This window comes from Petaurus breviceps, unplaced genomic scaffold (assembly GCF_028583685.1).
Source record: "Petaurus breviceps papuanus isolate PSGF00001 unplaced genomic scaffold, PetGlider_PUasm1.0 37, whole genome shotgun sequence".
NCBI classification, from domain to species: Eukaryota; Metazoa; Chordata; class Mammalia; order Diprotodontia; family Petauridae; genus Petaurus; species Petaurus breviceps.
This window is the reverse complement of record NW_027186296.1, coordinates 11,466,686-11,482,716: the sequence shown is the minus strand read 5'-3', so window position 1 is coordinate 11,482,716 and position 16,031 is coordinate 11,466,686. Positions and strand designations below refer to the sequence as shown.

The 16,031-nt window shown below is 47.1% G+C and overlaps 2 protein-coding genes across 4 annotated transcripts; one reads left to right on the top strand and one right to left on the bottom strand.

The window, feature by feature from the left end:
* The first annotated feature begins 6 nt into the window (after positions 1-6).
* Positions 7-7,896, top strand: SLC22A17 (solute carrier family 22 member 17). 3 transcript variants are annotated; one of them, XM_069097840.1, is made up of 10 exons: positions 7-319; positions 612-875; positions 979-1,082; positions 1,450-1,604; positions 2,039-2,204; positions 2,538-2,683; positions 2,979-3,084; positions 3,279-3,502; positions 4,147-4,258; positions 4,745-7,896. In XM_069097840.1, the coding sequence occupies exons 1-10, from the start codon at positions 89-91 to the stop codon at positions 5,031-5,033; spliced, it is 1,797 nt and encodes a 598-aa protein (XP_068953941.1). In that variant the 5' UTR covers positions 7-88; the 3' UTR covers positions 5,034-7,896. The 3 variants fall into 3 exon arrangements, with proteins under 3 accessions (XP_068953941.1, XP_068953939.1, XP_068953940.1); XM_069097838.1 differs by having other exon boundaries at positions 10-341; positions 697-875; XM_069097839.1 differs by having other exon boundaries at positions 180-319; positions 462-875.
* A 3,092-nt stretch (positions 7,897-10,988) lies between these two features.
* Positions 10,989-15,989, bottom strand: PABPN1 (poly(A) binding protein nuclear 1). The gene is given in 8 exon segments (XM_069097852.1): positions 10,989-11,982; positions 12,963-13,114; positions 13,200-13,287; positions 13,859-13,965; positions 14,380-14,447; positions 15,032-15,146; positions 15,623-15,736; positions 15,738-15,989. Coding segments are annotated over 8 exon segments (921 nt in total). The 5' UTR covers positions 15,975-15,989; the 3' UTR covers positions 10,989-11,942.
* Between the last annotated feature and the right edge of the window lie 42 nt (positions 15,990-16,031).

The following is a 16,031-nucleotide window of genomic DNA, read 5'->3' as shown; positions in this document are numbered from 1 at the left end:
TCTAAAGGAAGGGGAGGAGAGAAAAGGGAGCCCAGAGCTGGAGAAGGGGAGGGGGGGGGCAGGGTGGGAAATCCAGCAAAGCCATGGAATGAGGGCCAGGCAGTGGGTCGGAGCAATCGATAGCAGGGAGGGGGGAAGGAGGCGGGAGAGTGGGTCAAAGGAAAGGAAAGAAGAGAAGGGACAGGGAGGGGAGAGGAGGCACCCCCCCACCCAAGCCACAGCGGTAGGCCCGGGCTCCTTGGCCACCAGGACCCCCTCGCCCCATGGGGGAAGCAGCGACCGTGTCAGGGCCGTAGAGACCCCAGCCAGCCCCAGAGGGGTGAGTGACTGGCCCCCAGAAGGTGCATAGACCTCACCTACCCCTTATCCCACCATCTCTCCCCCTCCACCTCTCCTCTTGTCTCCCCTGTCACTCTCCATCCCTCCCCTTCCTCCCTATTTTTCTCTCTTGTTCCTTACAGGTCGGGTCCCTCCTCGCCCCAGGGTGAATGGAGCCACGGGAGGGCGAAGGGGAGGGGGAAGGGGGACCAGCGGCTCCCGATGCACTGGGGAGCAGCCTGTCCCTGGCAGCCCCCATAGGGCCCCCCAGCTTTGAGCCGCTGCTCTCGCAGGTGGGGGTGGTGGGGAGGGCCCAGCAGGTGCAGCTAGGGTTGAGCTGCCTGCCCCTGCTCTTCGTGGCCCTGGGTCTGGCCTCAGACCCCATCCTCACGCTGGTGCCGCCCCTGAGATGCCGCCAGGCCAACGCCTCGGGGTGGGAGCCGCCCCTCAACACCAGCGAAGAGGCCTGCTCCCCACCCCCACCCAACAGCACCCGATGCCCCCATGGCTGGGACTACAGTGGTCTCCCTGTCCTCACCAGCAACATGGTCACTCAGGTGAGGGTGAGGGACAGGAGTGGAAAGGAAAAGCACTTTGGGTCTGGGCTGGAGCATCTCCTGCCCTCTCCATCCCAGCAAACCCTTCTCTCCCCCTCCACAGTGGGATCTAGTCTGTGAAAGGGGTTGGGAGGTAACCCTGGAGCAGATCCTCTTCCTCCTGGGCTTTGCCTGTGGCTACCTGGGTCTGGGTCATCCTACAGACAGGTATGTATGTGTAGGGCAGGAGTGCATTGCACTGGACCAGCCTAAGGAGAAAGCGAGTTAAGGGCAGCGAGGCTTGAGAGACGTGAAGGTGGCTCTAGCTAGGAATACAAGAAGGAGCTCTGAAGACTGAGACAGGAGTAACCCCCCCATCAGAAGACAAGTCCCTAGTTCTGAGAGTTTCTAGGTCTGTGTCGATCTGTAGCCCCATCCCCAACCCCAATGCTCTCGGATGCCATTGGATTGTGCCATACACAGGATGCCATTCTGAATCTTAGCAGTTCAGTGGGACTGACCTTGGTTGGGGGATGAGGGAGAAGGCTGTGGGATACGTGGGATACTGTGATGGAAGGTCCTCCCTTTTCTCCAGGGTAGGACGTCGAGGGGTTGTACTGCTGGCATTGGGGCTGGCAGGACCCTGTGGGGTAGGAGGGGCTGCAGCTGGCTCCCCACCAGGTCTCACTGCTCTCCGATTCCTCCTGGGCTTCATGCTAGCTGGGGCTGACCTTGGCCTCTACCTGACCCGTGAGTATAGCTGCTTCCTTGTGGTGATCACCCTCACCCTACCCTGCCTTGCCCTTCACTCTACTTCTACCTCCCACACTCTTTGCTTCCCTTCCATGTCTCCCAACTCATCCCATTAGCAGCCTTGCAGAGACATAGAAGGCTAGGGTCCTTAGAGGTCTAGTTGCACCCCTCATTCTACACCTAAGGCTCAGAAGTTTGAATCTACTTGCCCAAGGTCAGCTAGCGCCAAAGCAAGAACTGGAGCCCTAGTCTCCTGACTCACTTTCCAATGCTGTTTTCATTGAATGCTGAGTCCAGACTGCCATTGTGCTCCATCCAGCAGATCCCTGGCCCTACCCAGGGCCTTCCCTAACTAACCTCTACCCCTCTTCCCACTTCCTCCTCACATTGTTCACCTTTCTCTTCTGGACCTGGCCTTGCCACATCCTCAGGCCTGGAGTTATGTGAGCCCTCCCAGCGACTCCGAGCAGTCCTAGCTGGAGAGCTCATGGGAGTAGTGGGACAGTTTCTGCTCCTGGGCCTGGCTCTGGCCTGCAAGGACTGGAGACTTCTGCTCAGACTGATCACAGCCCCCTGTATTCTCTTCCTGCTCTACGGGTCAGTACCCTTCCCCACATCCTCTACCAGCTAGCCCATAGACATAGGGAACTTCTGCTGTAAATCCAATCCTCTCCCCCATCCCAATTCAATCACTCATTTTACCATCACCACCATGGTAGGTCTCATGCCTCCCCTTGGATCCTGCTCCCAAAACTTTCCCCAGGCTTATCTTCCCAGCAGTGGGAACTTATTTTCCCCAGGACTAGCAAAGCAGGTGCCCAGGATAGGGAGTCCCAGCCATGGAGGAGGCTTCACTGTGACTAGAATTCATTTATCCTTCCCTCTCTCTCTCCCCCCACCCCGCCCCGATCCTCTCCCCTGCCTGTCTAGATGGCCAGATCTGTTCCTGGAGTCTTCCAGGTGGCTGCTGGTGTCCCGTCGGACAAAAGAGGCCCAAGCTGTGTTGAGAGTTCTGGCTCAAAGAAACAGACCTCAAGGGGAGCCACTGGGGGATGAGGCAGAAGAAGCCCTGCGAGGTGAGAACCCAGGGAAGAAGACTGGGCAGCTCCTAGCTGGTGAATAACTTCCACATGTGTACATGTGGGTGCTCTCTGTATGCAGACTCAAGACCTAGACGGGCCAGAAAGAACTTCCCCTTTGGAAACCAGCCTCAGAGAGGCCTCCCACTCTAAAAACAGGTCCCCACATCCCAGAGGGATTCTGGACATTCCCTCCCCGGGAGCCACACAACACGTGGGTAAGCTTAGGCATGTGCCCACACAACCATTTGGATTTCTGAAGTATGCTTCCCTCTTTCTATCCCTTCCTAAGATCTGGAGAACACTTGTCCCCTTCCTGCGACTGCCCAGATCTCCCTCTCAGCCTTACTTGGCTGTCGAAACATCTGGAAAAATCTGCTTATCCTGGGCTTCACCACGTGAGCATTGAACAAAGTGGGAAGGGGTGGCAGATGGTGGGCAGGGCTAACTGGCACCCAGGCCAGGAGGTGGGTATGGGTGGAATTCCACACAGGTTTTGGAAAACTGGAAAACTAAAGGTAGGAGTTCCAGCAGAGGTGAGGGAGCCTTGGGATGAAGACTCAACATCTTACCATTTTTCTTACCCCTACAGTTTCATTGCTCATGGGATTAGGCATTGCTACCAGCTTGTGGGAGGAGTGGGACGAAAGTCCCAGGTCGACTTCAACCTGTATTCCCTGCTGGCTGGTGGCACAGCAGGCTTGGCCTGTGTCTTCCTGGGGGTTACCGTAGATCGTTTCGGCCGCCGGGGCATCCTGCTGCTCACTATGACCCTCACTGGCATTGCCTCTCTTGTGCTGCTGGGCCTGAGAGATTGTGAGCATCCCAGAGCCGTGATAACATCTGTCCCTTCTTCTTCTCACAGGGGTTCCATCCCTTTTCTGGGGAACCTTAGGCTATGACCCTATCAGATAAACTAAATCCCCTGATGAGGGTGGCTAGGTGGTACAGTGAATAGAGCACTGGCCTTGGAGTCAGGAGGACCTGAGTTCAAATCTGGCCTCAGCCACTTAACATTTAGTAGCCATGTGACCTTGGGCAAGTCGCTTAACCCCAACTGCCCTGCCTTCCCCCCTCCAAAAATTAAAAAAAAAAAAGTTTAAAAATAAATCCCCTGACCCTTTGCTCAAAGTACATATTTCTCTGAAATATGATAATATAATTATAATCATAATATCAATGATAAAACATTGCCCCATATGTACTTCTGCCCACCATCTTTTCTGTTACCAACCCCACTCTTTTCTCATCAACAAACATTTGTTGGGCACTTACTTTATCCAAAGTACCATACTGGACACTGAGTAGATAATTGTTGGGATACTACCCAAGTGCCAATAAATAAAACAGTCAGCCAAGACTACAGGATTGCGGAGAGCACTGTGGGCTTGGTAGTCCGCTCTGATCCCGCCCCGTTGGGGTTTTCTCAGCTCTGATGCCGTGTCCCTTTGTTCCTGTAGATCTGAATGATGCGGCTGTCACCGCCTTCTCAGTTCTCGGACTCTTCTTTTCCCATGCTGCTGGTGTCCTCAGTGTCCTTCTTGCTGCAGAGGTTATCCCTACAACAGTCCGGTGAGAACTAGGGGTGAGATTTAGATGGGAATGGCTCATCTCCAGCCTGGCTCTAAGGGACTTAAGGGCAAGAGCCAAGCTGGTCAGTGGATAGAGTGCTGGCCCTGAAGTCAGGAAGACCTGAATTCAAGTCTTGTCCTAGAATCTTATTAGCTATGTGACCCTATGTGACCTATGGTACCCTGGGTACATGACGGAAGCTAAGAAAGTCACCTTTCTCAGTCTTAATTTTCCCTTCTGTAAAAAAAGGTTAATATTACTATCTATTTCAGGGTGTTATTTTGGTAATCAAATGAAATAGCATATGCAAACCTTAAAGCACTATATAAATGCTGGCTATTATTCTTAATATTGATATTATTAGGAAGGGGATCATGAAAGAAGGGGACAGAGTGGATAAGCTCTAAACTGATAAGGAGAAGTTGCTATTTGGGTCAGAATCGGGTCTTCAGGCTTTATCTGAGTTTCATTTTCATCCTTCCTCAGGGGACGGGGCCTGGGCCTAATCCTGGCCTTGGGGGCACTGGGCCAGCTGAGTGGTCCTGTACAGCGGCTCCATGCAGGTCGAGGTGCCTTCTTGCAGCACGTGGTCTTGGCAGCCTGTGCCCTTCTCTGCATCCTCAGCATCATGCTGCTGCCCGAGAGCAAACGCAAGGCCCTTCCAGAGGCCCTGAGGGATGGGGAGCTCTGTCGTCGGCCCTCCTTGCTGAGACCACCACCCCCAACCCGCTGTGACCATGTCCCACTTCTTGCCACACCAACGCCTGCCCTCTGAGTGTCACTAGGAGAATGATTAGAGGAGAACAGAGGGCACCACTTTTGAAATGCAAAGAGGCTAACAGATGCCATGAAGCAGATGGGAAACACCATAGCATGCCATGCTGGTTATAGGAAGGCCAAGGTACGCCAAGAGTAGACCCACAAGGGAAGTCTGACCACAGACGTGAAAGAAGCTAAGTGAACTTCATCCAATAGGAAGATGAAATATACCAAGAAGGCGACATGGAAAGTGGAATTAAATACATCCCAGCCCATGGGGTGCCACCTTTAGACAAGGGGAGATCAAAAGCCTGTTTCACTTACACCTCCCTATCTTGTGGTCCCCCTTAAGACCAGTGTCTCAGGAAGGGGTCATGGGGTTCTGTTTAGTGATCCCCTTGCAGAGGGCACAGGTATGGATTGCAACTAAGAGAAGCAAGGCTCTTTCTAGTCTCACCCAGGGATACCCAGACCTCACACACTGGGCCTACTACTTATATTTCAATAAAGGAATTTTAAATGGAAGAAAAATGAGGAGACTGAACTTTCCTCTTTTTTTTTTTGTTCTATGCCTCTACATGATGGTTTTTTGCAATGGGAGGGTATCTCTGAGGTCTGAAACATACCAATCCCTTACCCTACCATTTCCTTCCTGTCGATGGGCTCTGGAGAAATGATGCTGATACTTTCCTTCATCACAGTCACTGTACCATGAACATACTAGAGGGCGGATGATAGAAGAGAGTAGAAGGCACATTTGCCTTAATGGGGCTGGAAATGCTTCATTTTGGGGTCCTGCTCTCTTCTCAGTCACCACTAAATTTCTTCAAGAAAAATTTCAATGCAGAAATAAGAAGCAGCTGCCCAAATAAGGAGCTGATTACCAACCTTATGAATTGCTTGATTCATGCAACAAGTATTTATTGAGCCTACTGTGTGTCCTAGGCCCTGTGGGAAGATACAAGGAAGAGCCGGACAACAGTTTCTACCCTCAAGGAGCATATGATCTGGTTGAGGAGTCCAGATGCATATGTAAAAACTAAATTAACAATACCAAGGCAGTAGGTATGAAGCTTGCTCCCAAGTCGCCTTACTCGGATACAAAAATGGGGTTCCTATTGCTTGTGTTACCTCCTTGACTACCTTGATGGGAAAAAATACTTGTAAATTACAATGTCCTAGAGAAATGTAAACTATTTTATTTCAAGTGCCATTAAGAGTTCAGAGGAGGAAGGGGGCATCTAAAATATAAAGCAGAGGATAGTGGGATAGAGTACTGGACTTAACATCCAATGACTTGGTCAGAGGTCCTGAGTTCAAATCCTACTTCTGCCACTGCTTATGTGATCTTATGAGTCCCTTTTCTATGGATTTGTGTCCTAAAAGCTAAAATAGATTGGATGAGATAACTTTTTTAGTCTCTTTTGGCTCTAAATTGATAATCCCTTGATCTATGCTAACCAGGACATTAGAGCTGGAAGGTTCCTAAGAGGTTATCTAATCCAATCCTTTCATTTTCCAGATAGGGAAAGTAAGGTCCAGAGAAATTACTTGCCTAGAGTCACTGTAGGTTGAAGTTACCTAATGACTTCACTTAAAGGTGTTTGGATGGGGACAGGAGGATGGATAAAGGGTCTCCATTTGGCCCTTGAAAGTAGGATTTGCTTAGATAAAGATGAAGGAAAAAGACATTTCCAGCATATGGGCAGAGCATGAAGATAGGCATAGAATAAGCATAGTATTTTTAAGGTCGATAGTTTCATTACCTCTTGGTAATGACAGCTCTTTTAAGGAAAGCATAACCCCAAGGTGATGTGGACCAATAAAATAAAATACGAGAGTACTTTGAGATCTTTGGGGGGGAAAATCCTGTAAAAATATAAAGCTGTCCCCTACTGGAATTGGGAGAACAAATTCCTTTGGAATGCTTCGTTAAAATTCTTGAAACTTAGACCAAGAAAATCTGGGATGCATACTGAATAGAAGTATACAAGAAAAGACAGTGAAAACCAGAATTCCACCTGTAGCCTTAGGTTATTGGTAATATGGAAATAATGCCCGTCCCAGATATACCTCTGGAGGGTCTGTGTAAACTATTAAAATCACATATAAGGAAGATCTTTGAGTACTTTGAAAGAGGGATTTTTATATAAATCTCAGGCTGCTTTATTTGCTAATAATTTGGTATCATACATGTTATTGAGTAGTACAGTAATTTCAAAAGTAATGACAAAAATGAGCTAATTTCCTTGTCGATGTATGCATACTTTTCTTAACAGAACTGGGAAAAGTCCAGAGGAAAGAGATTAAAATGACCAAGAGATTAGAGCAGTTCTCTCAGAGAGACAGAGACACAGAGACAGAGATACTAGGGGGCACAAACACAAAAATTAAAATTCTTGGCCCTGGAAGAGCTCATGTTCCAGTGGAAAAAACAACAGATACACAGATAAATAAATAAAAAATATACACAATTACAGAACCTGAAGGGCTAAGGCTAAACTCCTGGGATGATGAGGCAAAGCCTTTTATGATAAAGGTATGGGAGCTAAGTCTTAAGAAATGAGACTGAATTCTATGAAATCATAAGGCTGCTAAGCAGTGAAGACATTTGACAAGCATTTATTGTGATCAGTAAAGTAGCAGACATAGTCAGGCATTCAGGTGCTAAGATGCCTACCCTGGAAGAATTTATACTGTAGTTGGGTAGGTAAGCTATACATTCATATTGCAGACCTAGGAAAAATTATAAACATAGTTTAAGGCAAGTAAGATTGATTCACCAAATCCTAGAATACTAGAATTTGGTAGGTGTGCATTCAAACCTTAAAGGAAAGTTCTCACACCCAAATAAAAGAAATTGCTATCTTAATTTGCACATAGTAGATGTTTGATGTTTTTATTCAGTTAAGTGGAATTGTACTCAAAACCCAGGTTCAGCAAAGACTGAGATAAATTTGAGGATGGTATATTGATACACAATGGAAGAAATTAGGGATATCCAAAGGGCACATTCTTTACCTTCTGTGGTTATCATCAATCTGGCATGGTTCCCCCATCCTGTAGTATGCAACCCCTCCAATACTTAATAGATGGGCTTTTGACAGTTTCTATGGTTGAAAAACTTTTTCACCCTACAGCCAACCTGGGGGTGAGCTTTCTACATTTAGATTAATATTCAGAGAATATATATATATGCACATTTCATCACTGGGATCACATTAGATGTCTTCCTAATTTGGTTAAGAACCTGCTAGAATTTTGAACCCCATGACCAACTCTTAAACCTGCCCCTGGCACAGCACTGGAAAGTTCAAGGTCATGGTGACCTATCTGAGCAGGACTTCAACAGAGTCCAGTTTTACAACACCATCACAAAATCTGTCCATTTCTTAGACAGGCTGTACCGTGGATACTGTTGTGTCTGGAATCTGGAACATGAGAGTTAAAATCCAGCCTCAGACTTTGACTAGCTATGAGACCCTAGCCAAGTTACTTGTTTTCCCCAGTTTTCTCAACTGTAAAATGGGGATCATAACATCAACCTCACAGGGTGATTGTAAAGATCAAATGAAAATCAGTATATACTTAAATGCTTATTCCCTTACCCTTCACTCCCCACCCCACCCCCCATTTATGTTCTTGGTTTTTAACATATTACAGTACCAGCCTCTGTCCTCAAATAATTTTGTTTTAGAGAAAGCATGTGCCTGTCATATGTCACTAGATGTCAGTGACTACTCCATACCTACTCATCATACAGAGATTATCTGGGGCTTTCCCCCAAAGTTGGGGGTCAGGTAAGGCTGGATGAGTCTAGTAAAAGAACCGGGTAGCTTGCCTTGTGGTATATACATGAACTTTCTCTATCTGTAAGGAAACTTTAGGTCTTGCCACCCATGTGCCATACAGACAACTTAGGTGACATATTCCAAATATCTCTAAACTTCAAAAAATATTAGGCAGGTTGTCCAAAGGCCCCTTTAATTCCCAAAGAGCTTGGTGGGAAAAAGGATGCCAAGGCAGAATCTTACTCCTAGGAAATATTTTCCCCTTCATACTTCTTAGCTCCTAAAAGTCATAAATATTCCCCATCAATTAAAATGGATACACTGTATATTGATCACAGCAAAATACTGGAGGAGTAGGAAATTTGAATCTTGGGATGGGACTGAGATTCATTGTGTAATAGGTTATTTTTGTTGTCACCAGTCCCCAAAAGTACTCTGCAGTAGAAACCTCTCATTGTATATACGGGTTAGGTAGGAATAGCTAATTTATACTATCTGAAATGTTAAAATCCTATTTAAAAATTAAATTTAAAATTAGAGATTTGGGAAGTTCTCCAATGGAACAGAAAACAAACCAGAACATTTGAATGGGAATGGGGAGTAGGAGGGTGGTCCTAAATTAGAGAAAATAGTAGCTTCTACCTTAGTGAGGATTGGGCCAAGAAAGGAGGGGGAAAAGTGGTATCATTTCCAAGAGCAGCCAAGGCCCCACACAGCTCCGACCCACAGGATTAAGAGATGGGATACCTTTAATGCCTAGGAAAATAAGACCACCAACCATTCAAGAAAATTCTCTCAAACCAGGCAAAGGAAAATCTAGCTATGTGGCCAGCAAGTCATACTACACCCTCTAGTGGACAGGTAATGTTGCTTAATCCACTTCTGTGACCACTAAACTAATTTTTAGTCCCACAAATTCCTTAACTAAATTTATTCGAAAACCAAGCACCTACAAGTCCAAAGGTCTAGGGAATACAAATCTGCTCTCAAATAAATTACCTACTGGGGAGGAAAAAAAAAGGTTAAACTTTTTAATGGCTTAAATAACTAGTATCTGATGCATATTACAGAAATTCAAGATTAATTTTGCCAATCAAAATGGTAAAAGGAAGCCTTCATGGGAACACTGAATTGGGTCTTTAAAGGATGGGGAACTTCACTGCCAAAAGCAAAATTTCAGATTAAAAAAAAAGCATCATGAAATGTTTATAAAACACAGTGTGAAGTCTACATCTAGATTAGAATAATTGTAGATGGGATTGGTAGCAGTTAGTTGGGTGGTACAGTGGACAGAGCACCTGGCCTAGTGAGGACGTTCTGAGTTCAAATCCAACCTCAAGACACTACCTATGTAATCCTGGGCAAGTCAGTTAACCCCTATTTGCCTTAGTTCATCCATAAAATGGGGACACACTGAAGGAGGTGAGAAGACTGGAATTTCTAGACAATAAAGGAAAAAGGTAAAGACTTTTCAAAGAGACTTTTTGAGTTGAGTTTTAAGCACAGCATTAATTCAAGTAATAATCTAAAAATGCTAGCATTCTAATAATCATCTATAAATCCCTCTAGAATTAGTTTACCCCCACAAATGTTTTAGTTGAATGGATAACAGCTTAATTTCCTAACTTCACATGGCAACATAGATGGGAAAGAAGCCTCTTAGCCCAAGGCAAGTGAAGCTGTGGGCAAATCACCTAAACCAATTGTGTACAGCAAAGGTATCAAAAACTCAAAAGCCTGAAACACTTGCCCAGAACCACACTAAAACATAATTGTGAAATATTGAACAAAATAAGTATAATAAAATGTTAATGTGGTTTTATAAGTCAATATGTGCCCATTAAGAACTTTTATATCAGTTTAATGGCCATCCTTGAGTTCGACACCACTGGCATATATAGTACATACACATTTAGGTCACTTGACCTAGTCACTTGGGTTTTTCCAGTCTTGGCTTACACTTCTACCTATCAAATGCCCAGGAAAACAACTTGTAGTTCAGAAAAGGAGTCTTCCTCAATTACAGGCATTATCCCAACTACTTGTAATTTAATGCCTACTTTTAAATTGTAAGTGGCAAATCTACCTCCATAACACCAACACTTCCGATCAAGGAGGGTTCACCTTCTAGCTGGAATCTAAGGGAAACAAATATTCTTTATATTGAAAAGACCACACTATTTTCAAAAAACATTTTTATTTTATTCATGACACATATTAAAAAAAAACAAAAAACTCCTCCCACCCCTGGAAATACCTAAAAAAATAAACAAAAATCCCCAAACCCTCCCTCCATCCCCTGTTCCCACTTCCTCCCACCCCCTCCAAAATCAAATTAAAAGAAAAGAGAAAAAAAAGAAAAAAGAAAAAAAAACACCCAACCCCCCATCCCCCCAAACAAGGTGGTGCATTTCCCCAGGGGGAAGGGGAGTTTACACTGGAGCCGCTGGGAGCGGAACGGAGATCTTCCGGCTACAGAAACCTGCAAAGAAAGACACTCAAAACAGAAACAGAAACACAAACGGAAACAAAATAGATCACCAGGGAATCTCTGGAGGGTCAGGAGTAGTCCCAGGGATGATGGACAGGGAGCCAGGAAGAGGAGAGGTGGGAGGGGATAATTGGCAGGATAAGAGGCAGGCAGGAAGGAAAACAGGGAAGAGATGGAGGGAGGGTAACAAGCAGAACAGTTTTGTGTCCTTACATACCCTTAGGTAAAACCTTTCCCACCATCCTGTCCCCACCCCTCAGCAGCCCCAGTGGGTGAAGTAAGGAGAGGAGGCAGGGGGGAGAGGGGTAGGGAACAGCTTTCGAAGTCGAGACTCGTCCATGTCGAACCCCCAGAATGAATGAGCAGCCCCCTGTCCCATTCCCCGGGGTGGGGGTGGGGCCCTTCCCCTGACCAGACCCTCAGAAGCAGGTCCCTCCTCAGCAGTTAGTTATGGGATTCTCCCCCCTTCCACAGTATATCTTTTTTTTTTAAATATTTTTTTTCCATCAAGGTCATCTTCTGTTTTTCTTTTTTTTTTAATTCTTTTTTTTCCTTCTTTCCTTTTTTTCCTCTCTCTCCTCCTAATACACACTTTTTTGGTTTTTTGGTTTTTTGTTTTGTTTTTTTTTGTTTTTTTTTTTTTTTAGTAAGGGGAATACCATGACGTCGCTCTAGCCCGGCCCCTAGAAAAAAGAAGGAGAGTTGGGTGTAAACATAGTTAATGGACATCTCAGTACAACCCCCTCCCATGGTCCTACTAGTCCAGCTCTAGCTCCTGTCTATGGGGTAAGTTTTTTTTTTTAAACTACAAACACCTAAGATCCCACCAGAGGGCACAAGTCAGCAGAAGGGAAGTGTCTGGATGATGAAAAGAAACTACATTCCGAGAGAATGTCCCAGTAAGGGGAGAGAGAAGAAAATTAAGGAGAGGCTCAGGTTCCTATTATTCCAATAGCTTTCAATCCTCCCAGAAAGCATTAACCCTGTTGCCCATAGTAGATATTACCATCACCAGTCCCTTTCCTAACTATCCAGGGGGATCAGGAAAAGCAGCTCTTCAGAAAAGCTAGAGGCTTATACTATCTAACTTCCCCTACATAAACTAAGGAGATTAAAGTAAAGGAACTGACCTAGTATCTCAAAGCAACAAACATCCAGACACTAAGAAAATTCTAACTCCTAAAATCCTGACAAAGGCTAGTAAATATAACCTCAAAATCAAATATAACCTTAAAATCCTCATCCAGAACCGGGGAGACCCAATCTGGCTGTGGCATTTTCTTAGAGACTCTGACAATTCCAATCCCTTCCCACCTGAGGGAAAAAACCCTTCAACTCATCCCCCTCTCCTCCAACCTTCCTAGAAATGGCACTGGTACCTGGTTCTACCCAGCCTTCTCTGTAGAAACCCTCATGCTAGTAAATTTGTAGTCCTACTAATAATTATGAAGGAGAAGCCTGGGAAGAGATTTGGGAATTTCATACTCTCTCCTAATCCCCAGTTACTGCTTAAGGACTGGGATTCTTTAAGTCAAACTTGCCCTTCTACCATCACACAGAACCAAGAATCGAAGCTCCTCTAGGAAGTGAGGGCTTGAACCAGATGAGAGGCAGGGTATAAGGCTCATGGGGAAGGAGAGAGGAGCAGCCCATCTATCCTGACCTGTAGACTCGGCCCCGGGGTCTGCTGTTGAAGCCACTATAGAATCGAGATCGTGAACTACTGTAGTTAGTAGCCCTGGCACGATATCGGGCACGCGGAAAACCCCGATCTGTGGTGCTGATCCCCGGCCTATTGGTCCGTTTTGGTATCACCTAAGCAAATGGAAAACAGCCAAGACAGGTTAAGGGCAGACCTCAGAATCCACATGGAACACTCACAAACAGAGACAGAGCTTACTTTGATCTGTCTTCCTCTAAAAAGAGAATCATCCAAAGCCATTGACGTCCTCACTGAATCTTTATCTGAAAATTCTATATATGCAAACCTGGGAAAGGGGAGAAAACAAAGAAACAGATGCACATATTTTCATACATTTAGTGTTCCTATAGTTTTCTATACATCTATTATTTCTCTTAAGTCTAGCCTGTTATGTCAGCTCCTGAAAGGAAGACCATATGATCTAACATTTTAGGCTACACGACAAATACATATTAAACTTCTATTGTGTGAAAGGGTCTATACTAACCCTAAGAATACAAATGCAAAAATAAATTGACGCCTGCCCTCCTAGAGCTCACAATCAACAAGGACAGGGTAAAGGCCAGTGATTTCACTGATATAAGGAACTCCCCTACCAATGCTAATCCAGGCTGGCACTTTCTCAGTAACAAGTCTTAAGAGAGTTACCTAGAGAACTAAAAAGGTGAGTGACTTTCTCAATATGTCACAGGCAGAACTTGGACCCTAATCTAATATGCTTCAAGGTCATCTCCATCCAATACTAAAGCTGTCTCTCCAAGTTCGATAAAGTACCAACATAACAAATACCTGTCTGATCTTGAAATTTTGACGAAATGAATGTTAATCTGTGCTCTAACACTTCTTCCCCCACTTACCCTTTAGGATGGCCACTGAACTTGTCACAAAGGATGGTAACTCTATTAACTGAACCACAACCATGGAAGTGTGCCTCCAACTCTTCTGCTGTTGCACCATAGTCCACCTAAGCAGAAAAAGAAAAATTTCACTGATAGGACCAACACAACCCAAGACAACACTGGCTATGGTCTAGTATTGGGGGAAGGAGGGAGAATAGAAGAGACCCTAAGTCATCTGGGTGCTAGCAAAAGGTAATCTAACTACAAAATCAGAACTATTCCCACTTCTGCCTTAACCCATGCCTTTTCCTTTGCAATTCTCACTAACTACTGGTTTCTTCATCTACAAAGTGAAAGTAAGTTGGACTAAATGACATTTTCGGTCTTCCCAATTACAAATCTTACAATTTGTACTATACCTACTACTCCCACCCTAATTCTAAATCCCCAATAACCCCTTCTTGTTAAGATAAATATTTGCTTTGACAGGTCGTCTTTCCCCAAATAATGACCTCTCTCAGGATAAGACTAATACTTACGTTGCCCACATAGATGGACCGGGCATCAGCCTCCATCTTCTCCTCAATGGACATGATCACTGGGCCGGCTACAAAACAAAAGAGAGCAATTTCTATCTATCTGATCCTCATGAAAACTCCCACTCTTAACACCTCAAGGAAAAGTAACCCAAGCAGTCTCACATCCTTGAGAGATTTCTGATAAAATAAAGAGGTGTGATTTGGTGAAAAGGAATCAGTACCCTACTATTAACTTCCTATGTGACTTTGTTCAAGTATCCTCCCTTCACCTCTTTGGGACTCAGTTTCCTAATGAAAGACTTGAGTTAAATGACCTCTAAGGTTATCTCCAGCTTTTAATCATGACAAAATTATTATTTTTCTTCTACCATTTAAAAGCCCCTACCTAAATTTAGCACTAAGGAGCTAACTTATGTACCTAAATTTAGAGACAGGGGATTAAACCCGATTTTTTGTGGATTCTGGGTGATCAAGGCAGGGTTACTACCTTAAAGAAGAAAGTAAACGTGACACAAGGGACAAATAACACCCTCTCTAACACCATGGTCCCTAGCAAGGTCACCAGGGAAAGATCTTTCCAAGCCCTCTTCCTCCCCCCATTACTGGTCCTCCCCTCCTTCCTTCGGTCCTGGGCCCTTTCCCTCTGGCTCACCGTTGCCTGGGGGTGGGCTCATGTTCATCTGTTTCTCCACCTCGTTCTGGAGCTCCTTCAATTTCTCTGCCTCTTCCTCCATCTCCCTTACTCGGGCTTTGATGGCCTCCAGCTCCTGGAGTGGGTGGGGTAGGAGATCGGAGCTTAGAGGAAACATGGAGGGGCCTCATCGGCTTCTCCGGCCTCGGAGACGGTCCGAACCAAGCGCTAGCTCCCCCTCCCCCTCGGGGAGCTCCCGGCCCCCTCCATTCCCGCCCCTCCTCCCCCACCCCCACCCCCAGCCCTGCCTCGGCCCGGGACGGGCCCCACCGCGTCCTGGCTCTGGCTCCAGCTCCGGCCTGGGCCCTAGCCTCGGCCTCCCGCCCGCCGCCGCCGCCGCCACCACCACCACCACCGTCGCCGTCGTCGCCGCCGCCGCCAGCCAGCCAGCCAGCCAGGACTCCGAGTCCCGTCCCGTCCCGCCCAGCTCCGCGTAATTCCCCGCCCACGACCCGCCCGCCCCCTCCCCCCCGCCGGCCGCAGCCACGGCTGCCCCTCGCCCGCCCTGGGGCCAAAGGCCCTTCCCCCATGACCCCGACCTCCCGTTCTCACCGGGTCCTCGATAGCGCCGTCCCCCGGGTCGCCCTCGACCAGGCCCGGCTCTTCCTCCTCCTCCTGACTGCCGGGAGCTCCTGCGCCGGGCCCAGGGCCGGAGGCTCCCGGGGGGGGCGCGGGGCCGGGACGGCTCCTCCTCGGGCTCGGGCTCGGGCTCTGGCTCTAGCAGCAATTCTTCAGGCTCCAGCTCCTCCGCCTCCAGCCCGTTCCCGTAGTCCCCCGCGCCGCCCGGGGCCCCCTCCCCGGGTTCCCCCCCGGCCCCGGGCACAAGATGGCGCCGCCGCCCCGGCCCGGAGCCTCGACCGCCCGCAGCCCCCGCTGCTGCTGCCGCCGCCGCCGCCGCCGCCATAGCCGCTCAGACTGGGGCCCGCCGCCCGGCGATTGGAGAGCCGCGCCGGCCACGCTG

Excerpts from the sequence above, each read along its gene's own strand:
- SLC22A17 (XM_069097840.1), top strand. The coding sequence starts at position 89 with ATGAGGGCCAGGCAGTGGGTCGGAGCAATCGATAGCAGGGAGGGGGGA. Across the intron at positions 320-611 it reads CCCCAGCCAGCCCCAGAGGG|GTGGGGGTGGTGGGGAGGGC; the intron begins GTGAGTGACTGG and ends CTGCTCTCGCAG. Across the intron at positions 876-978 it reads CCAGCAACATGGTCACTCAG|TGGGATCTAGTCTGTGAAAG; the intron begins GTGAGGGTGAGG and ends CCCCCTCCACAG.